We start from the raw sequence: 23431 nt of genomic DNA on the forward strand, positions 1-23431 counted from the left end.
TTTAGTCCAGTGTTGCTTTCCAAATACACTTTCCCTCCTGTTCAAATACACTTCACCTCAAGATGAAGGAAAGAGACGCTACAATGAGCATTTGTTGAAAAAAATAAATTTGAATAGGGTTAGACCAATATTCGTGAATATTTTTTTTAAGCCAATAACCTTTATTTGTATCTGACATAAGGGGATACAACAATACAGAAACACTGAGGTGCCACTTGCCAAAAATGTCAATATACTCTTGCATTTAAGTCTGCAAAGTATTCGTCAAATCAATGCAGGGAGACAAAAGTGAGCTTTTTGCCATCTAGATGTACCAAATATGTGAAAATCTGGGTGCAATGTTACATAAATGAAGGTTTTGGTCAAACATTTTCCATTGAAACTTGAGCTCATAAGAATCGTCAAGCTTGTGCTTCTTCAGAACAAATATCCACACATGCATGCAACCGACCTACATGAGGCTTCTCCACCAAAAAAATCAAGGCCTACAAATTGACCATGGGAGAGTATTGGGTGCTCGAAAACTAGAGTGAGGTTGTTCGTTGGGTTTGCCTCCACTTTTTGATTAAAGGATGTAGATTCACCCCACACAAAAGGAGTAGCAGCATCATCGGCTTCTTGATCTCAGTCTTTACTGGTGTTGGGGTTTGTCCAGGTACTGACAGGAACCTGCCATTTATATTGCCCCTCTACGTTTCCCCAGTCTTCAGTGCTCACAGATCTTCTGTCCACACAGGTGGAAGTATGGTGTATCAGCTCATGCTTGGGTATCAGGTGGCGAGCATTAAATGGACAGGTTTTCAGTTCACTGGCCAGTTGGGGATGACTCTTCTTGCACTGGATCAGATGGTAATGTATAAGAATGCATAAGAGTGCAAGAATGTTTTTATTATCCTGGGTTTCAATGGAGAGTTTTAATGTCCTATGGTCCAACTGCGGTTTCAGAGGCTTTTCCACCCTGCTGAAGTAAAACTCTTGGGGAAAATGAATGCATAGGAATTTGGGAAAGTGAAATTATTGACTATTGTCCTTCAAAAGCTCCTATCAGTCGAACTCTACTGTCCCTCATCTTACCAACACCTCCTCCTCAACAAATGGCCGCTGCTTGCTAGTCTCAATGTTTACGGCTTAACAAGTAGCAAGTTTGGATGTCACAGGCGCCGTTTACACAGGAACAAAAAAAGATTTTACATTTTAAACCCTTTGTGGCACAGAGCTGATCCACACAGCGTAAAAAAAAAATCCCAGCTTCTGTGGTTTCTCCTCCCTTCCCACAAAATGCCGTTAAAGAAAAAAGTTTTTCCTGCTGCGTGTGAATCTTGCCTTAAAGCGGGATGATGTTTAGAGTTTGGAGAAGGCGATCGTCTTGGGACTCTTCTTCTCCATGGAGGCCTGAGCCGATTTCATCACGTCGTGCGTCTGCAGCATGCTCATGTTCCACGTGGCCTGGACAGGAGGGGGTAAGGAAGTGATGCAGTTCAGGGCTGGGGGTCAAATCACTTAAATAATAAAATCAGGAACAAATGGAAATCTTTCAGCCAAGTCTCATATACACACCCTATATTGACATTTTTAACATTTGTAGGTTGACTGGGCATACATGCTCTTTTTCAGCAACATCCTGCTTCACACGCAAGTTACACAGATTCACTTTGAGCACTGAGCAGCTTTACTGGAGCAGCCGGGAGTTCAGCACTTTGCTCAAAGGCACCTCGACAGTAGAAAGCATTTTTCAATAAAGCCACAGCCAGGTCTGGGATTTGAACCAGCAACCTTCCAGTCAGAAGCAGGTTTCTCTACCACTCCGCACTGAATGAAGTTGAATTGATGCTGATGCAGTCAAAAAAATAATTGTATCTTGGGACCTCTATGGCTGCAGCACAGGCCACCATGTATCTGTTGGAGTTTCCTGTTGTAAGGAAGTGCTCTAAACTGTAGTTGCTCAGTGGTCAACAGTAGAGCAGTGGTTCTCTACCTGGGGGTCGGGGCGCCCCAAAAGGGTTGGCAGATCCTTTTGGAGGGTCGCAAGATTATTTATGGGATATAGGGAAAAGCATATTTTACTTTGCAAATTTATCATGTCTATCTTTTTATTCTTGTGAAATACTGCATAGTTTTCAGCCTCTTGGCCTCGTCTGATAATGAATCAAATGAAACAAATAATCATCAGTAATGTGGATATAATGACTAAGTGGGTAAAGGAAAATAATAGAACAGCTAGAACAGTCTGGTAAGTTCAGAAAATGACATCACTTTACTGTAACGCAGCCTTTAAAACCAGGAAAAGACAACACTTATGCCATATCACGATATTACGATATCCAAAATCTAAGACGATATCTAGTCTCATATCACGATATTGATATAATATCGATATATTGCCCAGCCCTACTCTGAACGCTTGTGACGGGGGTTGCAAGTAGGTATCGCTTCATTTTAAAAGGTCACGAGCCAAAAAGGTTGAGAACCTCTGCAGTAGAGGACTGGCTGTACTGGGCAGCTTCTTGGTGTGAACACATTTTTTGGGCCATTTTTACCTTTATTGGCAAGCTGATAGAGAGACAGGAAAGGTTGGGAGAGAGAAGGGGATGATATGCGACAAAGGTTCCGGGCCAGATTCAAACCCAAGATGTTGTGGTTTCATGGTACACACCTAAGACCACCGAGACACCAGGACGCCCGGTGTGAATGTGTTTAACTGTGAATGTGAAGCGGGCGATCCTGAAAATGAGCATGAATGTTCCCTGGATTTCTTTAAGGTTTTAAACAGGTGGACTGCTGTAGCCCCTCACCATGTAGTCCAGCCCCTCTGCCACACTGTGGTCTCTGGAGTAGATGAGGTTGATCTTGGTGCCCTGCACAGCCACAGGGCTGCGGCCTGCGATCTCCCCCGCCATCTCCAGAGCTCCGGCCATCATCGCCTCCTTGTCAGCAAACACCCGGCTGCAGCGGGACAGAGGGAATATGAAGAGTTCTCACAATAAGAGATCAACACAGTGACAGTTACTCTTTGAAAATGAGCACAAAATGAAAAGGGATCATGGTCGTTAAATATAGTAGGTAACTTAAGTCCTTGGTTGACAAATTAAAACACTTTTACAGACTAGATCCTCAATATTTTAGAGATGGTAGGTGCTTGTGGGATACAATCAAGTGGCTTCATGGCTGTCTTAGCACAACAAACTTACAAGTGCTTCCCTTTCTGGACTGAGATGATGGCAAAATATGTCAGAATCAACTTTGCCAACAAAAACACTAAATGGGTGTTTTGAAGGTGCACAGAAACTACAAAAAATGTTTTGGTTAAGTGTCTCCAAGTGCAGTAAAAATGTTACTATTCAATGAGTTGTGGACATTTCTAATAAATACAAGCCCAACATGGACACACAGACACTAACAGCCATCATAATAACCCAGTTCTCTGCAAAGACAAAAAAGGACGCTATACTATATGCACAACCCAAAGGCTTTAACACACACCCTTACCTGACCAATCCGCTGCTCTTGGCCTCATCTGCATACATCTTCCTGGCTGTCAGAGCCAGCTCATTCACTAGACTGGAGAAAGAAGAGTAACCCACATGACAACAACACTGCGCGCTTACTGCTTATATGCATAAAAGTTGTTGTACATAAATGTATAAACTAAACAGAAGACAGATTTTCCCCCATATCATCTGTGTAGTCCACAGAACAGGTATCCAGCTCCTGTCTGCTCACCTGCGGCTGCCGATGACTTTAGGAAGTCTCTGCAGCGTTCCAACATCTGCTGCAAGACCGATGTCCACCTCCTGAGACGCCAGAGAGAAAAGACCGGCAGTGAGACAGACGACAACATGCTACATGCGTGAGTATAAGACATGTTATCACAGACCTGCATGGTTGTTGTTTCTCTGTATCCTTCAACATGACATATAGTCTAACATTTTCATTCGTAAGTTACTTAGCTGTTTTAACACAAAACACCAATCAGAATGAAACAAATATGTTTCAAAATGTCGCCTTCATCTGTTTCAAAACAGATGAAGCGCTAGCGAAGACCATGTTAAAGATAAAGATGTGAAGGTTAGATGCTCCCTCCCCTCTGACTGCTGCAGAACATTTTTACTTAAAAAGTTGTGCAGTTATACTGTAGACACACACACCTTGACCTGGAACCAGGCGTCTTGGGTACACAGGCGAATGTCACAGGCTGTGATCAGGTCAACACCTGAAATAACACACAATATCCAGGCAGAACATGACATGTGGGCTTACTGAGTCTATTCACTGCTATTTTCTCTACTGATTCAAGCTACACAAAACTCTCAGTTCAGATATGTCAGCTGAGTCTTGGCAATGGCAGGTGAAACTTGTACTCTCATTCATGCTGCTAGGGAAAACAGTGATAGGCGGGACATGTAGCAACGCAAGTGCGTGATTGGCTGCTGATGTGAGATATTTCCCAAAACTTCAACTAACAACAACAACTAAGCCAACTCTTTTGCACAGACAACAAGCAAGGCAACTGTGGTCGACCTCAGCCAGTATCACTCTGCTCTTACAAAATGAATGGACTTCCAGCTAGAGCTGGGCGATATGGTTGAAATCAATATCATGATAATAATAAGGATTTTTTTCCAATATCGATATATATCACGATATGGCTCATGTATGCAAAATCACATTAAATAATCAAATTAATGTTCATCCCATTGAACCAAATGGGAATATTAGGTGTGATGTCAAACAAAACTGAAATTAATAACATTCCTACCATACCTCATTTTGTCCGTTTTTAAATAAAATAGGCTTGTTATCATCAGTTTAGACAGCAGAATTGTGCGTCACAAAATCACCATATTATCATGATATGATTCCACTGAAAGACGATAAAGGATAATATTGAATTATCGCCCAGCTGTACTTCCAGCAACTAGTTTCTCAAGTCGCTTTTTCTTCCGGTCTGAACCACTACAGTGTGAAGACGTCTCACCTCCTCCCACACAGGCTCCGTGGACGGCCACCAGCACAGGCTTTGGACACTACAGGGAGAAACACCACAGAAGGTCAGAGTGTGAGAAAATACACACAGAGCGAACCTGAGGAAGCAGCCACACGGTTTTTTATGGCCTACAATTATTATGTAGCCGATCAATAAAAGTGTCGATCTAAGTATTTCTGGTGTGCGGCAGAGTACTAATTAAATGACAGAAGATCAGTTTTGTAAGAAGATACACTGAAAACCGAGCGATTTCGGTTTTGCACATATTCATAATCATATCTGTGATTGGTCCAATCAGGTGAAATTTAGTTATTCATTTATTTATCCATCATAGTGCAACACCTATATTCTGTATTTGATTCTAATCTTATCTTTTTCTTCTACTGTTTCTATTTGGGTTTTTTTTTTTATATTACTATTTTTATTGGTTTATATTGTCTTTTATTATTTTCTAGTGGTCTAGCTCTTCAGGCTGTGTCTGTGTGACTGACCCTCTCTATAACGGAGAAGGTCTCTTGGTATTTGGTGATGGTTCTCCTCATGTTCCAGGAGCTTCTGGCCGTGTCGTCGCCCTCTGGCTGCAGCACGTCGCTGGCCATGTCCATCAGGTCAATACCTGGACAGACAGAAAATAAATTAAACTGTACCGAGAGGAAACCAGTGTGGTGAAAAACACTATAACAGCCCAATACCTACCAGCTGTGAAGATCTTCCCGGCTCCAGAAACCACCACCACTCTGCAGTCTGGGTCTCCAGCTATCTGGTTGAAGCAATCCACCATCTCACTGGGAAACAAAACAGTGCGGGTGGTGATGCAACAGGCTAGTTTATGGAGTAATGCTGCAACAGGTGACAAACCGAGACACAGGGTCAAACATCTATTTAACTGATTAAAAATCAGAATGCTGTTACTTTTATTTTTCTTTCATAATGTTTCAGTTTTGTTAGTCCAAATTTCTTTAAATGTAGAAAAACTAAAAGTGAAAATTCTTGATATAAATCTGATTGGCTTACTGTTTTAAAAACAGAGCGATAATCTTGACTTGCATTGCATATGTTCGACAACACACTTGGCAGCAGAAACTATTTTTTAACCATTTTGCTACAGCATGTTTCTGAAGTGGGGAACACAAAAGTACTTTAACGTCTTACTATGAATAAATACTAACTTAGGTTGCTTTTTAAGGTAAATAACAAAGTAACTGGTTATGTAACTTTCCCCAACACTGGTTCCTATGCAATTCAACTAACAATGATGAGGAACTCTTTAGGTACTGTTGGTTATTGTGGATCCCCATTAGTCGACTCACAAGCGACAGACTAGTCCTATTCATTAATTTGGCGATGGAAGTGATTCAGATGAAGTGAAGCTGCGCTCCCACCTCCAGAAAGCTCTGTTCATGGCGTTGCGTTTCTCGGGGCGGTGCAGCTCGACGTGCGTGACGGACTCCGCCGGGTGGCTGATGGACAGGGAGGTGAAGGGGGGGGTGGGACCGCCTGGAGACGACATGGCTCTGACCGCACTCTGACCGGGGAGCCACAGACCCCAGTCTGACAGGAAACACAGAGAGGGGGACGGATGAGAAGAAGCTTTCCAGCACAGTGTGGAATGAGTTTATCTGGCAGACCGAGTCCAATAATAGAACGACCTTCCTCTATTGCCAACACTGCAAGCAACTAGGGCTGCAACTAACGATTTTTCTGTATTTTTAATCATTTAGTGTATAAAATGTCAAAAATAATGACCAATGCCCATCACAAGTTACCACAGCCCGAACTGATTCTTCAAATTGCTTACTTAGTCTGACCATCAGCCAAAAAAAACCTAAGTATTCTTTTTATATTGATATGAAACAGAGAAAAGCAGTAAATAAATATCATATCTAATATAATAACAAATTTATAAAATAAACATGTGAAGCTGTAACCAGCAAATGTTTGGACTTTTTACTTGATTAATGACTAAAACTGTCCATCGACTAATTGATTATTCGACTAATCATTTCAGGCTTCAAGTAACCAATAGTAGGAAGTGCAAGTTTAGATAGTGGGAGGACAGAAAGCAGCGGAGAGATGGAGGAAATGAAGAGAAGGTCTTGAGATTTTAACTGGACTGGCATGGTAACTGTGTGTTTAGGATGTAACAGGTTTGTGTAGTCCATGGTCTGTCACATCATCTCACGTCATAACCTTTCTAATAGCATATGCCTGTGCTGCACTATTTTATCCAAAGCACTTGCAACTTACAATACGATGAGTCCATATATCTTTCCAATGAGTGACCCTGATGGGAATCAAACCCTAACTTCGGCAGTGTCAGTGCTGCTTATTTCCTGCCGCCCTCCACTGAGTATAATCTGATAAAACAGACATTCCATAACATGATCTACAAAATATATATATTGTATTATATATTTATATTATTTTATGTGATGTAACAAGGAAGAAACCTGGTTTAGGAGAGCAAGCCATGTGCAGCCTAGTTGCTGTGACCCAGAATATGCTTATAGAAATTATCACGATAAACCGATGATTTGCCCCAAAGCCTAACACGTTGAAGTTCTGATTAAAAGTCGACTTTACGTGGTCAGCTAGCTTGAAAATGAAGACTTGGCTGCATGAAATGCTAACGTTGCACACATGACCTTTCACCTATATATCATTTCAACGCACCAAGTGAGCTCGCTAAGGTTAGCTAACATTAACAATGTTACTAAAACACTACAAAGCATGATAAAACATCTAGATAACACCGAGAAAATTCAGTGAATTCGGGCGCTAATGTTAAGTTGACAGTTTCTTAAGACGCATATTAACTGACACTTACTTTTCTTCAAAGCGGACCTGACAATGAATGACAACATTGCCCTTTGAACGAGTCGCTGGTTGCTCAGTCCAGACTCTTCCTGTTCAAATAAACTGCAAGAAGTCTAGTTCACCTCAGCTGGCTCTGTGACCTAGTAGCCTCTACCAAACAACTGACGCTAGCTAACGTTAACTAGCTGCCAACAGACAGCTGCCTTACCAAAGCTCTTTGGTAGCAGCTGGTTTCAAGCCAGCAACAATGTAAAGGCGAAATGCAATACAGTTATTTTTGCCAAAAGCTACAACCCCCGAAAAATGATATTTTGCAATGACAACAAAGTAGGAGCCAATCCTTGATTAACCCCTTGTTTGTTAGCCTGGCGCAAAGTATGATCAAATCAGCTCCGGTAACTAAACACTGACAATTATGTTACGGTGTCCGACGAGGCTCAAACTCGAAAGCCACTACTCAACGGTAAAGTGCATATGACTGATTTGGTTTTCGCAAATTATTCATTGACTATGCAGAAAATACTGACTCACGGCTTTGTGAATATACTCATACTAAATGTCAATAGTCTAACCCGTTTAGCTAGTATCAGAAGCACTTAGCACAAAGTTAACCCACAAATACTAGGCTAGATAATTGTGTTCGTTGGTGCGCTCATAATAATGGTCAGACAACATAGCCTACACAACAGCATTAAGCACAACACACTTACTCGAATGGCTCATTACTATCCCTCTTCTGTAACTAGAAAAAAAATGGATTCTACCAGAGGAAGGTAGCTATATAACTGGAGGAAAAAATGAAAAACCATCAGAATCATTTCAATCACCAAAGAAATACACAGGAACTTAGTTACACCGAGCAAAGACATATTGACCACTTAAAAGAACTGCACAATAACTATTGATCCTCATGGTCCAGTGGCAACAGCACATCACATAATGCATGGTCTATGAAAACCTGCTGAAGCCAGTCAGGATGTCGCAGCATGAGGTGGAAGCAGTGACAAGCTGAACACTAGGCTACAAAAAGTATCAAGCTTAACAAAAAAAAAAAAAAAAAAAAAGTTTGTAGTGACCTTATCATTCTCTACTTTTGTATGCATTTTATTTTTGTATCTTCCTATTAATTTATTATTAATAATAATAATAATAATTAGAATAATAATAGGCTAATAATGATAATAATAATAGTTTTTTTTATGTATGTCTGTGTGTTGTATTTCCTTATCTGTTTATTGTCACTATTGTTGTATTTTAATGGGAAACATTGAACTTACCTGTATGAACTGTGCTATACAAATAAAACTGACTTGACTTTCGGTATTTTTAAGTGTTTCAAATTGATCAAATTGAAAATCACAGATAAATAAATGTGATCCCGGAAATTGCTATCGCAGTGTGTCTGTGTGTGTGTGTGTGTGTGTGTGTGTTAATTTGCATAACAAGAGCGTCAACAGACAGAACAGGTCACAGCCTCGACCTGGAGCAATTAGCACTTTATCCAGCTGTTAGACGATGTTTTGTCACCCAAGACGTCTTCAGGTAAGTTGTTTTACTTCAGGTTTCCTTTTTTTTACTTTGCAAGACGCATTTATGTGTCAAAATCAAACTTTAGGCTATAGGGACTTTTTTTTTTTTTTTTTTTTATCGTTGCGTAGGCTAACTTATTACGGCAGCCTCGTGTTTGCAGCGGCCCCCGGGAGTTTTAGCTTCCATGTGTCATGTTGTGCTACTAGTGAAACTCAAAGTCTCGTGTTTTATCAAATTGCCGGTGGAGAAAACTTCAATAATAGTTTAATTCCTTAGGCTACCAGCAGCAGCTGTGTTGGACGACTCCACTTCACGTTAATTAGCGGGTGTGGCCTCCATGATGGCCGTTTGGTAGTTGACTGTCGTGCTGAGAAGCTAGCCTTAACACCGACCTGGAGGCCTGTGTTTTGCACGCACAGTGTAGTTTGTTCAGTTTTTCCAAAACGTCGCCTCTTTGACTCTTATAAAAATAAATTTAAACAACAGTAATGGGGGATAAATGGCTTATAGGGGCAATAGCCTATCTAGCAAATGTATAGGCTACATGGCGACGAGTGCAGGGCAATTTAGGGTGCTGCACTGTTGCAGATGGAAATACGGTGCAGCAGGAATTAATTAGCTTGATTACCGGTATCCACTAGAGACTGCGAGAGCTCAATTTGTCTTTGTGAAAGAGCTGGAATAAGTAAGCCCCATTATTTTGCAGACTATACGAAAACTAACTTGGATTATTCAGATGTTCCGTTGCATTTTATCATTCCAATTAGCAGAAAACGACAGCAACTTTCCCTATAGCGGTAAATATCAATTTCACGATTTTATTTCTTATTAAAAGTAGGCTATATGCTACATGACCAGTAATAACTGAGAAAAGACATCTTATAAGACCGTGATTCTCAATCTTTTTCATATCAAAGACCCCTTGAGTCCACATTAGGGCCACGATAAGATTTTGTCTCTCGGATCCAAATCTGTATTGCTAGATATGATTTTGTCCGGAATTCAATGACTGTAGAGATAGCAGTGCAACTACGACCAAAATAGTAACTCTTCTACATTCTCTAATGGTGTTAATTTCTTGCTAATGAAATAATGATGAAGTTTAATAATCAATCAATTTGCTGGGGACCCCTGGTGGAGCCCACGTTGAGAACCACCGTGTTAAGACTCATCCTTTTTCTCCCCGCTGTAGTGTTGCTGTAGATACGAGAGGCTGGCGAAGTCATCGGCGCACGCGCAGTTCACTGTTCAGCTTCCGTTTACGGAAGTGGAATGCCTTGATTTTTGACATACACGACAAAGAGAGACTCAAATCGGCGATATTCTAGTTAAGAAAACGCCTGGGCAAATTCGTTGTTGAGAATATTGTTTTGTTTTGAGTTGATCATATTTAGTTTCACGTTGTAAACTGTAGTTAAATGTTTTTTACAGCACGCCAGACGTACAATTCGCAGTGCATGACGGGAAAGCAAACGCTAAACCAGTCCTTAAATAACGTTTATATTGCCTTTAAATCACATTTTCCGAAAAGACAAAGGCGCCGAAGGAGTTTGAAGACACCCCCACATGTGGTGTGTGTGTTTCCCGCTGACACCGCCAGTCAGAGCGGTGTGTGTGTGAGTGACTCCCCTCGGTCTGATATGTACAACTCATACTTACCTGGCAGGGGAGACACCATGATCATGAAGGTGGTTCACCCAGGGCGAGGCTCAGCCATTGCACTCCGGTTGTGCTGACCCCTGCGAATTCCCCAAATGTGGGAATCTCGACTGCATAATTTCTGGTAGTGGGGGACTGCGTTCGCGCTCTCCCCTGATCAACTGTTCAAAGAAAATTAAAATGTGTGACATATTATTCACAGTGCACACGTGACTATATTTCAGTGTATTTGCCGCTTGATGTTACTGTATTTCAGCTGCCGTAGACTGTCATTGAATAGCATTTTAGAGATCCCATTTAGAGGATACAATCACGAATTAGACATGCAGTGATGCAATCATGGCACAAGAAATTCGATGTGGATAGCAAATGAAAAGACTACTACGAGAGAGCTTTTGGACAAGAGTGTTTCAGATAAATTGTAATAGTGTAATAGAGTGTAATAGTGAATAGAGTGTAATAGTGAAGAAAATGCAGCCTACGTGAACATCTAGTATTACAATGTTGTATGGAAGCCTTGAGATTGGAAGGGAATCTTGAAGGATTACTGATAAACTGTTGAAAGAAAAACACTGTTACTACTCTTGAGTGAAAGCTTATGAATGCACGGTCCGACGGGGTCCGTGTTCCCCACATCCAATCACATCATTCCGCAGTCAAGGAATCCAGTGGGTTTTGTTGATTTCTGTTCAAATCAGCTGGTGACACCTGGTACCAAAAATACTTTATTTATCGTTTACTGCAGACAGTGAATCTGGTTTGACCTCCATCCCCATTTGATTTGACAAGTTAGACCACACAGAAAGCCCCATGTTCCATTTTCTTACTATTACTATTGTCACACTTAACTATTGGTTCAACATATTAAATTAATATCAAATGAATAGTCTGCTAGGTTTTCTGTTTTTTTGGAGGCCGTGAAGGTATGAATATTGTAGCGCATTGTGCCTGAGTAAAATAAACTGTAGTTGTCCTGGTTTACTTTTCCTCATGCAGGCTGTTTACATTGCATTGTATTACAGTGCCAATTCATCACTATGTCTCTTTATGGTTTACACATTTAATCTTTCAGTCATTTGATATGAAAATTAGTGAATTAATGCATTTGGAAAAAAAATCTAAAAAATTGCAACTACTTTAAATGTGTGCCGGTGTTGCACAGAAAATGTGCGCAGGACCGCTGTTATTCTGTGCCAGTTTACATGAGGAAATCGTTTCAGCAGGTAAATCGCTGCAGTTAGCTGACTCTCCACTAGATGCCGGTAGAGCTCCATTTTGTTTATGTGAAGTCAGTTATTGGATCCAGGCTGGATTGTTTAAAAAAAAAAAACATAATTTTCTCCACCAGCAGCCCATTCTGTTCAGATACACAGTTCCGTTGCGTGTTTATCATTGAGATTAGTTACAGATACACTCATCTTTCCCCCTAACGTAGCTGTAGATGGGACTTCGAGTCCTCCGATGTATCCGTTTCTTATTGGACTGGAATGCACCACGTGACCAGGAAGAGCCGAGAAGATGCATCCACGAGCCCATCGTTTCTTTAAAATAATTATTTTTCCTGCGATTATATGGCATTTTGCTCGTTTACCCGTCAGCGGACTTTGTTGGTAATTTGTTGACTGGTCTTAAAATCATAATTTCGGGACAAACCCGTCAGTCAGACTGATATCGCCGAGAACGACCCCTTTCCCTCTGTCAGTTTAACGGTATCGCTTCTCGGCCTTTTGGCTAAGATCAAGTGTAGTATCTGTTCTTATCAGTTTAATATCTGATACGTCCCCTACCCGGGGACCATATATTAAATTGATTTTTGGAATAGGGAGATGGAATAGGGGCTTGCTCCGTCCACTCCACGCATCGACCTGGTATTGCAGTACCTCCAGGAACGGTGCACCCTCCTCTATTGTTGAAAGAAATTATTAATTATCTGTTGATAGGCATTTATGGAGATTGTCAGAAACTGCGGTGGAAAGGGTTGAGGGCTGTGTTAGTGGTTTGTGTGCTAAATAAAGCAAGTCCTAGTATTCTGTTACATTACTACATATTGGTAGGAAAATAACAGGTGATTATAATAAAGGAACGTGATTATAATAAACAAACAGATGATCGATCAAATGACGGCCACAGCCAGTGAGCTGTGTATTGTAAAGTGCCATGTTGATAGGGAATGCAGGTGACATCATGGGAATACTATGAATAGCATATAGGTTTTTATGCCAGTCTACACCAGCTGATTTCCGCTAATTATCCTCTGTGGTTGAAGGTTGTTAATGTAGTGTTTGGTTGGAACAAAAACCTGCAAACCTTTGAATCACGACGCCACTTGACTGAAACCCACTTGATCATGTCACATAAAGTCAGTACTAATTCACCGTATATCAGACTATAAAGCAAGGAATCTCTGTGTCCTTCGCATATCTCGAGAACCGTTCGTCCGATCTATTTCACACGTGGCGGGTGTATTGCTGGGGACCCAAGGACGTGCAGTGTCGGACTGGACACGCGACTCGTTCAGTATTAATAAACTTTGAATAAACAAGCGAACAGCGCTCTGTGCAGCAGCGGGGCTCAAAGCAAGCGACGGATAGCCTACGCCTATTCTGAACGGGCACTGCACTCGTTAGTATAAAAGCTTAAAATCACAACGGGAATACTGCAAGGAATTGTTATTCAGAAATATTCCATGGGTTTGAAATTGTAATCATTTGTCAATAATACTGTAGCTCCGTTTCTGACAGCATCACCTAACCTAAAACCAGTGTTGTTACTTTATTCAATTTTAGATTTTTGTACTTAACAAGTGGGGTAATGTGCACTCCTGGCAGTAATTGATATAATATATAAATGTAAAAATATAATATATTAATATAATAAATCCAACAGCCTTTACAAGTGTTTTTCTCAGATAATTTTTATATTTGAGTATATTTTGAGGATGGTGGATAATGTATCCATGCAAAATTTTCTCCAACATGTAACTTGATATTTTGTCCTGGAAGGCCATCTGACACCTTTCCCTCTAACAATCGGTTTATAGCTTCTTGCAATTTTGTAACTGTTGCTGTCCATACAGCAATTTTTTAAATATTTTTTTATTAATTGTGCAGCCCTGTGCTAGATGGAAACAAATGCTGCAGGGCATCCCACTGTGCTTTTCTGATCTCAAGAACAACAACCGATGACTCCCATCTTATAGTTATATTTACATTTTTAAAAATTTACATCTCCTAATAATATTAAATATAGACTTCAAACCTGCCTGATCACCACAATATCATAACACACAAAACCTTTTCCTTTTCTCTCTTTAAAAACACTTTGGCGAAAACTTGTAAATTACTTTAGCTAGTAATAAAATATTTTGTGTCAAATGATTAATGTCTTTGGTAAGCAGTTGTGTAATGAGTGGGAATGTACAGCGAGGCGCTCATTATTGCTAAATATTTTGTATAGTGTGTTTAGTTGTCATGTCATGTGTTTTGTCCCATTCTAAACAAACTAATTTTCACACCCATGACTATACAGACATACTTGCTATTTGACCTTGTTGAAGTGTATTTTAAGTGTTGTTGCACACAGTGTTGACAGTCACTGATTTACACTCCAAAGGAGTATGTGACAGTGATGTGGCATGTTGTATGCACACCACTAGGACTAGTAACAAAACAAAACCAGAAAACAGTAAGCGGCTGTTGACTCAGTGAATTAAAGGGACGATGTGCGCTGTTTTCACTGTTCTTTTCTTTCCACATTTGAGAAACCTCTATCATACTTCTATTCATTTCTGGTATGCTAAGCTTTGGGCTTGATTGAATTTGTTGTCGGGCTGCATTACACTGTGGTTGTTTTGACCCCTGCAAATTCCCCAAATGTGCAAATGCTGACTATATAATTTCTGGTAGTGCGGGACGGCCTTATGCTCTTCCCTGAGATTTTGTCAAAAGGAAGCCAAAACACACTGCAGAAGAGGGCAGATTATCATAAATGGTTATTAATAGGTTATTTATAACACACAGGGGGCTATAAAATACAAATATTTTGCTAATGGCAAGAATTTTACAAAAGAGACTGTTGTTGTACACTGTGGACAGTTACTTGTTTCTACTCCAAAGCAGTAGGTGGCAGTAACGCTACCCACCAGTAAAAAACAGGAAGTGGATATTAAGTGGGACAAAAGAACCATGTGCTTTGTGTTTTTTTCTTTTTCTTTCATTCCTTGTATGATAAATGCGGATCATATAACCTCTCATTGCTGGTGTGCTTTAGCTTTGGTTTGACTGCATTCGCTGTTGGGCTGTTACTGTAGATACATTACAGATGCTTTTGCTGTAGGACTTCATGTGGCAATACAGCAATGCATGATGGGTATAAAACAATTAATGAAATGTATCTTTTTGTCAAGTGAAATTACAGTCCGAGTATTACTACTTTAACAGCAACGGTACAAAATGGAAGTTTAGGTGATGTCACAGGCTCTGGATTTGGTGATTTATAAATTGTCAGGACCGCCAGTCAGAGCGGTGTGTGTGTGAGTGACTCCCCTCAGTCTGATGTGTACAATTCATACTTACCTGGCAGGGGAGACACCATGATCATGAAGGTGGTTCACCCAGGGCGAGGCTCAGCCATTGCACTCCGGTTGTGCTGACCCCTGCGAATTCCCCAAATGTGGGAATCTCGACTGCATAATTTCTGGTAGTGGGGGACTGCGTTCGCGCTCTCCCCTGATCAACTGTTCAAAGGGAAACTGAATCTTTAAATTGGCAGCATGTGTCTGTTTCATCTTAAATATCTGCAGACATATCTCTGTTAACCAGTATTCCCTTTAAATGACCTTACATTGTCAATAGTTTACATTAATTCACTCCTTAATTCATGCAAAATACCCTTAAATTTAAGGTAGTTATTAATGGGAAAAAAATACCCACTCTCCCATACTGACTGCTGACATTATAATTAAGCACATTACGGATGATATTTAAGTACATTACGGATTAGTATTGAAGTTAGGCGTCAGTTTAAGACATTTGCTTGTTTGTTGTACAAAAGAATCTGTGCTGCTGTACGCAGTGTAGACCAGTGGTTCCCAAAATAAGGTCCAGGGACCTCCAGGGGTCTGAGGGGACACTGGGCAAAATAGAAGAGTTAAATGTCACTGTTATTTATTCACTAGAAGAGTATTAGAGAGTGTATAGGAATGACTATTCTGGACTATACTGAGACTTCATGTTCCCCACCTCCAGACAAAACAAAAAACTTCTTAAAAAAATTATGTAGTTATCCCACAAAAACAAAATGTGTTATCTTGATATAGTGACTCAATATCTTGAGAAAACAAAGAAATTTAACTTGTTATCACTTGAAAAGGACATAAATAGAATGTATGAATAAATGTCCTCAATGGAATTCCATAGTTTAGGGATCCCTGGTGTACATCAGTGGTTCTCAACCCGGAGGGTCAGGACCCCAGGGGGTCTCTAGAGAATTTTGGTTGGTCACAAGATGATTTATGGAATAGGAAAAAAAACAATTTCTGCTATACAACGTTATTATCATGTATATTTTTCTGATTTCTGTCTAATTTTTGCTTCTTACTTGTGAAATACTGAATAGTTTTCAGCCTCTCGGCCTCCTGTGATAATCAGATGAAACAACCTGAAAAGGGGAAATCATTCTTTAGTTGAACTGTTCACCACTTTGCATGTGCAGCCTGTGACCGAAGGCTGTGAGTAGGCATGGCTTCATTTTAAGGGTCACAAGCCAAAAAGGTTGAGAACCTCTGGTGTAGATATCAACTAGTTTACACTCCGAAGCAGTAGGTGGCAGTAGTGGGGGATGTTAGATGCCACCACCAGTGGAAAAACAAGAAGAAGCTTTTGAGCGAGACAAAAGGACCATGCGCTCTGTGTACACCGTTTTTTTTTTCCTGTCTCCATTTTATGTGGATCAAACAACCTCATTTCTGGCATGCTTTAGTTTGAACTTGTTTGAATTTGCTGTTTGGCTGTTGCTCATTTTTCAGAGTTAGTGTAGATGAAATATGTTAAAGTTGTTTTGGGTTTGTATGACCATGCAGCATTGCATCATGGGAAAACAGTATAAACGCAATGTAACCTTCTCAAGAGAAATAGCATGCTTTTTGTGATCCTTTTAACAGCAGGAGAACAAAATGAGGTTGAGCAAATGTAGACTCTGGATGAGTTGATTTGTTTTTATACATTATCAGCACCATCATCCAGAGCGGTGTGTGTGTGAGTGACTCCCCTCAGTCTGACGTGTACAACTCATACTTACCTGGCAGGGGAGATACCATGATCATGAAGGTGGTTCACCCAGGGCGAGGCTCAGCCATTGCACTCCGGTTGTGCTGACCCCTGCGAATTCCCCAAATGTGGGAATCTCGACTGCATAATTTCTGGTAGTGGGGGACTGCGTTCGCGCTCTCCCCTGATCAACTGTTCAAAGGGAAACTGAATCTTTAAAAATCAGCAGCATGTGTCTGTTTCATTGTAAATATCTGCAGACATATCTCTGTTAACCAGTATTCCCTTTAAATAACCTTACATTGTCATTATTTTACATTAATTCACTCCTTAATTCACGCAAAATACCCTTAAAATTAAGGTAGTTATTAATGGAGGACATCCCATCAAAATCTCCTTAAATGCCTCTTAATCTTGACTCCTTACTTTTAAATTAAAAAAAATTAAAAAAAAAAGACTCTCCCATACTGAGTGCTGACGTGATAGTTAAGCACATTACGGATTAGTATTGAAGTTAGGAGTCAGCTTAAGACATTTGCTTATAAAATAGTTTATAATTTGATGACAGAATCATTTGTTTTTCAAATATTGCCTGATGAATTTCAAGTAGCAACATTTTTCAAAATGGATATACTGTATGTAACATTTTGTAATGAAACCCTTCATTTGCTTTTTGTTATGAGTTTGTTGTACAAAAGAATCTGTGCTGCTGTACGCAGTGTAGACCAGTGGTTCCCAAAATGAGGTCCAGGGACCCCCACGGGTCTGAGGGGACACTGGGCGAAATGAAGAATTAAATGCCACTGTTATTTCCTTCACTAGAGGAGTATTAGAGGGTGCATAGGAATGACTATTCTGGACTATACTGAGATTTCATGTTCCCCACCTCCAGACAAAACAAAAAACTTCTCAGTTGGGGACAAAATCTTTATCAAACAGTGGTTTATTCACAGCGTTTTCCCATGGTAACAAGTACATTTTCTTTCTTTTTTCAAGATATTGAGTTATTTAGGCTATATCATTATCTCAAGATAATACATTTTGTTTTCCTGAGATAATGAGAAAATTATCGAGATCTCTGAGGGAAACATGAGAATTTTCTCATTATCTCGGGATAACAAACATTGTTTTTTCAGGGTAATGACATCATTTTCTGCTTGGAACTTGCATTCTAAAGGAAAGCATATTATTCAAAACCCAAATGTTGAAGTCGACTTACCTGTTAGTGTTCAGGGCGTTTTCAGTCAGTCAGCAGGTCAAGTGTAATGTACTGGAGTTGGAAATCTCGAAGAATATAAATTAATTCATTATCTTGGGAAAACAAAATTAAGTTTTACAGAGAAAACAACATAATTACTCTATGCCCATTACTTTATCTTGCGATAATGAGAAAATTATGTAGGCCTACAAAATGTGTTATACACATTGATAATACGTTATTATCGTGTATAGTTTTTCTGATTTCTGTCTAATTTTTGCTTCTTACTTGTGAAATACTGAATAGTTTTCAGCCTCTCGGCCTCCTGTGATAATCAGATGAAACAACCTGAAAAGGGAAAATCAGTCTTTGGTTGAACTGTTCACCACTTTGCATGTGCAGCCTGTGACAGAAGGCTGTGAGTAGGCATGGTTTCATTTTAAGGGTCGCAAGCCAAAAAGGTTGAGAACCTCTGGTGTAGATATCAACTAGTTTACACTCCGAAGCAGTAGGTGGCAGTAGTGGGGGATGTTAGATGCCACCACCAGTGGAAAAACAAGAAGAAGCTTTTGAGCGAGACAAAAGGACCATGCGCTCTGTGTACACTGTTTTTTTTCTTTCTCCATTTTATGTGGATCAAACAACCTCTCATTTCTGGCATGCTTTAGTTTGAACTTGTTTGAATTTGCTGTTTGGCTGTTGCTCATTTTTCAGAGTTAGTGTAGATGAAATATGTTAAAGTTGTTTTGGGTTTGTATGACCATGCAGCATTGCATCATGGGAAAACAATATAAACACAATGTAACCTTCAAAAGAGAAATAGCATGCTTTTTGTGATCCTTTTAACAGCAGGAGAACAAAATGAGGTTGAGCAAATGTAGACTCTGGATTAGTTGATTTGTTTTTATACATTATCAGCACCATCATCCAGAGCGGTGTGTGTGTGAGTGACTCCCCTCGGTCTGATGTGTACAACTCATACTTACCTGGCAGGGGAGATACCATGATCATGAAGGTGGTTCACCCAGGGCGAGGCTCAGCCATTGCACTCCGGTTGTGCTGACCCCTGCGAATTCCCCAAATGTGGGAATCTCGACTGCATAATTTCTGGTAGTGGGGGACTGCGTTCGCGCTCTCCCCTGATCAACTGTTCAAAAGGAAACTGAATCTCTAAATCAGCAGCATGTGTCTGTTTCATTTTAAATATCTGCAGACATATCTCTGTTAACCAGTATTCCCTTTAAATGACCTTACATTGTCATTAGTTTACATTAATTCACTCCTTAATTCACGCAAAATACCCTTAAATTTAAGGTAGTTTATTAATTTAAGGTAGTTATTAATGGAAAAAAATACCCACTCTCCCATACTGACTGCTGACATTATAATTAAGCACATTACGGATTAGTATTGAAGTTAGGCGTCAGCTTAAGACATTTGCTTGTTTGTTGTACAAAAGAATCTGTGCTGCTGTACGCAGTGCAGACCAGTGGTTCCCAAAATGAGGTCCAGGGACCTCCAGGGGTCTGAGGGGACACTGGGCAAAATAGAAGAGTTAAATGTCACTGTTATTTATTCACTAGAAGAGTATTAGAGAGTGTATAGGAATGACTATTCTGGACTATACTGAGACTTCATGTTCCCCACCTCCAGACAAAACAAAAAACTTCTCCGTTGGAGTTTCCCAGGACAAAATCTTTATTAAACAATGGTCTATTTTTGGCATTTTCCCATGGTAAGAAAGTTAATTTTCTCGAGATGTTGAGTTATATAGGCTATGTCATTATCTCAAGATAATACATTTTGTTTTCCTGAGATAATGAGAAAATTGTCTTGAGATCTCTGAGGGAAACATGAGAATTTTGTCATTATCTCAACAAACATTGGGGGGGGGGGGGTTTCAGCGTAATGACATAATTTTCTGCTTGGAACTTGCATTCTAAAGGAAAGCATATTATTCAAAACCCAAATGTTGAAGTCGGCCTACCTGTTAGTGTTCAGGGCATCTTCAGTCAGTCAGCAGGTCAAGTGTGATGCACTGGAGTTGGAAATCTTGAAGAATAATATAAATGAATTCATTATCTCAGGAAAACAAAATTAAGTTTTACAGAGAAAACAACATAATTACTCTATGCCCATTACTTTATCTTGAGATAATGAGAAAATTATGTAGTTATCCCACAAAAACAAAATGTGTTATCTTGATATAGTGACTCAATATCTTGAGAAAACAAAGAAATTTAACTTGTTATCACTGGAAAAGGGCGTAAATAAAATGTATGAATAAATGTCCTCAATGGAATTCCATAGTTTAGGGATCCCAGGTGTATATCAGTGGTTCTCAACCGGGAGGGTCGGGACCCTGGGGGGTCGCTAGAGAATTTTGGGTGGTCACAAGATGATTTATGGAATAGGGAAAAAAAACAAATTTCCGCTATACAACATTATTATCATGTATATTTTTTCTGATTTCTGTCTAATTTTTGCTTTTTTCTTATGAAATACTGAATAGTTTTCAGCCTCTCGGCCTCCTCTGATAATCAGATGAAACAACCTGAAAAGGGGAAATCATTCTTTAGTTGAACTGTTCACCACTTTGCATGTGCAGCCTGTGACAGAAGGCTGTGAGTAGGCATGGCTTCATTTTAAGGGTCGCAAGCCAAAAAGGTTGAGAACCTCTGGTGTAGATATCAACTAGTTTACACTCCGAAGCAGTAGGTGGCAGTAGTGGGGGATGTTAGATGCCACCACCAGTGGAAAAACAAGAAGAAGCTTTTGAGCGAGACAAAAGGACCATGCGCTCTGTGTACACCGTTTTTTTTTTCCTGTCTCCATTTTATGTGGATCAAACAACCTCATTTCTGGCATGCTTTAGTTTGAACTTGTTTGAATTTGCTGTTTGGCTGTTGCTCATTTTTCAGAGTTAGTGTAGATGAAATATGTTAAAGTTGTTTTGGGTTTGTATGACCATGCAGCATTGCATCATGGGAAAACAGTATAAACGCAATGTAACCTTCTCAAGAGAAATAGCATGCTTTTTGTGATCCTTTTAACAGCAGGAGAACAAAATGAGGTTGAGCAAATGTAGACTCTGGATGAGTTGATTTGTTTTTATACATTATCAGCACCATCATCCAGAGCGGTGTGTGTGTGAGTGACTCCCCTCAGTCTGACGTGTACAACTCATACTTACCTGGCAGGGGAGATACCATGATCATGAAGGTGGTTCACCCAGGGCGAGGCTCAGCCATTGCACTCCGGTTGTGCTGACCCCTGCGAATGGGGGTGGGCTGTACCGTAGTGCAATTGTGTTGAATGTAATTGGGCCAGGGTCTACAGTTCATAGAGTGGTCTGTGGCTCCCCCAAGTGGTCAAATGAAATATTGCTCACACTTCATTCAGTGCCCTGATGAGGTCAATCCAGAAGAAAGCCATTATCCCTTACTGGTTTCTCTTATTATTATGTGTTATTATGTGTTTGTATATCATGTACCACTATTTACTGTGAGCACAAATGTCATTTTGTGTGATGACTTCTCTCAGCATTTTTTTGTGATTTGTGGTGTCACCCTTCTAAAAGTGTAAGATGACAAAGTTAAATTCAACTATAACTCCATTTGAGCATTGACATTTGAGGGTTATCTTAACATATATATTTGTTTAATGATAGCACTAAGGATCAAGGAAATGATTTTCTGATAATATTTTATGTACTCTTCAGCAGACCAGCTGCCAACTGCTGCCAAGCCATTTTAGGGAAACTGGGTGTAACAATATAGATGCAGCCTGACAGTTCCATCATTTTCCACAAACGTGATGTTTGACTTAGGTTTATACTTAGGTTTATGTTTGACTTAGAAATATATCAAATAATTCAAGACACTGCCATTACAGTAAGGACAGAATCTTCCAGCAGAGGCATTCATACACCATAATACATCAGATCTGTAATCAGAAAACTGCACATTGGTCAGCACCTGCATTACGTGTCCCTTTTTGCCTATAGATCTTAAAGATTTTCTTTGTATATGATTACAGGGGAGAGCGCGAACGCAGTCCCCCACTACCAGAAATGATGCAGTCGAGATTCCCACATTTGGGGAATTCGCAGGAGTCTACAGGAGACTACAGGAGGAGTCTACAATACAGCTCACTCCCATCATCTGTATATATTCCATATGTGTGATATTGGCCATTTCAGATTTAAATCAGCTATTTATTGTGATACCTCTTGAAGCCATTGAAGAATGCTGCTATAACACAATCTCAAGTATATTTGTATAAGCAAATGCTACATAATTCATGTCATTTAGTCACATGTTACTGGACTGATTTTTTTCACTGAAATACAGCTTATTTTATCAAAAGTATACTTGTGTGAGAATGATTTGTCTTTTCCTAAATGCCATTCATTTACATTTGTCGCTTCTATCTTTATGAATTCCCTTATGACTATTGGGAGGCTGATTAAAAGTGCCTTAATATTTCTGAGGCTGATTAAAGCTACTTTAATGTTTCTATTGCTACATGTGCAAAATTATTTGATATCCTTGTAGTATAGGCACATGTCCTTACATGCAAGTAATCTGCCACTCTATATGTGTCCCTATTTTTTTGATAAACAAATATACCCCCATTGTTGCATTCATTAATTGATATTCCACAATTCACTGTTACTGTAGCACTGAACACTTTATTGAATAAAGTGCATGAAATGGGGAACACTTAGAATAAAAAAAACACAGCACTACAGTGTAGGCAACAAAGTATCATTGAACATGACTAAGAATGAAATGTCATAAAAATGAAGACTATTTACAATATGTACATGAATATGTAAACTATTTACAGATATGAAATGTCATAAAAATGAAGACTATTTACAATATGTACATGAAAACAGACTATTTACAATATCTACATGAATATGCACATGAAAACTAAGACTATTTACAGTATGTACATGAATATGTAAAC

The 23431-nt window shown here is 39.7% G+C and overlaps 1 protein-coding gene and 6 non-coding genes across 7 annotated transcripts; 6 read left to right on the forward strand and 1 right to left on the reverse strand.

The window, feature by feature from the left end:
• Window positions 1-878: 878 nt before the first annotated feature.
• Window positions 879-8155, reverse strand: ech1 (enoyl CoA hydratase 1, peroxisomal). The gene is made up of 10 exons (XM_071540389.1): window positions 7812-8155; window positions 6367-6535; window positions 5681-5769; window positions 5476-5600; window positions 4976-5024; window positions 4146-4210; window positions 3721-3791; window positions 3487-3558; window positions 2793-2943; window positions 879-1446 (listed from the first exon to the last, which is right to left on the reverse strand). The coding sequence occupies exons 1-10, from the start codon at window positions 7846-7848 to the stop codon at window positions 1342-1344; spliced, it is 933 nt and encodes a 310-aa protein (XP_071396490.1). The 5' UTR covers window positions 7849-8155; the 3' UTR covers window positions 879-1341.
• A 2827-nt stretch (window positions 8156-10982) lies between these two features.
• LOC139661824 (U1 spliceosomal RNA) lies at window positions 10983-11146 on the forward strand. The gene has a single exon (XR_011696612.1). It is a non-coding gene; the product is annotated as a U1 spliceosomal RNA (small nuclear RNA).
• Window positions 11147-12701: 1555 nt separating this feature from the next.
• Window positions 12702-12892, forward strand: LOC139661822 (U2 spliceosomal RNA). The gene has a single exon (XR_011696610.1). It is a non-coding gene; the product is annotated as a U2 spliceosomal RNA (small nuclear RNA).
• Window positions 12893-15556: 2664 nt separating this feature from the next.
• On the forward strand, window positions 15557-15720 carry LOC139661825 (U1 spliceosomal RNA). The gene has a single exon (XR_011696613.1). It is a non-coding gene; the product is annotated as a U1 spliceosomal RNA (small nuclear RNA).
• A 1559-nt stretch (window positions 15721-17279) lies between these two features.
• On the forward strand, window positions 17280-17443 carry LOC139661820 (U1 spliceosomal RNA). The gene has a single exon (XR_011696608.1). It is a non-coding gene; the product is annotated as a U1 spliceosomal RNA (small nuclear RNA).
• Window positions 17444-19432: 1989 nt separating this feature from the next.
• Window positions 19433-19596, forward strand: LOC139661823 (U1 spliceosomal RNA). The gene has a single exon (XR_011696611.1). It is a non-coding gene; the product is annotated as a U1 spliceosomal RNA (small nuclear RNA).
• Window positions 19597-21639: 2043 nt separating this feature from the next.
• LOC139661826 (U1 spliceosomal RNA) lies at window positions 21640-21796 on the forward strand. The gene has a single exon (XR_011696614.1). It is a non-coding gene; the product is annotated as a U1 spliceosomal RNA (small nuclear RNA).
• The last annotated feature ends 1635 nt before the right edge of the window (window positions 21797-23431 follow it).

Source organism: Centroberyx affinis, unplaced genomic scaffold (assembly GCF_046629955.1).
Source record: "Centroberyx affinis isolate AG114_WGS23_722 - 3 ecotype Tasmania unplaced genomic scaffold, CSIRO-AGI_Caff_v1 ptg003627l_1, whole genome shotgun sequence".
Classification (NCBI taxonomy): Eukaryota; Metazoa; Chordata; class Actinopteri; order Beryciformes; family Berycidae; genus Centroberyx; species Centroberyx affinis.

Excerpts from the sequence above, each read along its gene's own strand:
- ech1 (XM_071540389.1), bottom strand. The coding sequence starts at position 7,848 with ATGTTGTCATTCATTGTCAGGTCCGCTTTGAAGAAAA. Across the intron at positions 5,601-5,680 it reads CGGGAAGATCTTCACAGCTG|GTATTGACCTGATGGACATG; the intron begins GTAGGTATTGGG and ends CTGTCTGTCCAG. Across the intron at positions 4,211-4,975 it reads CGGAGCCTGTGTGGGAGGAG|GTGTTGACCTGATCACAGCC; the intron begins GTGAGACGTCTT and ends GTGTTATTTCAG.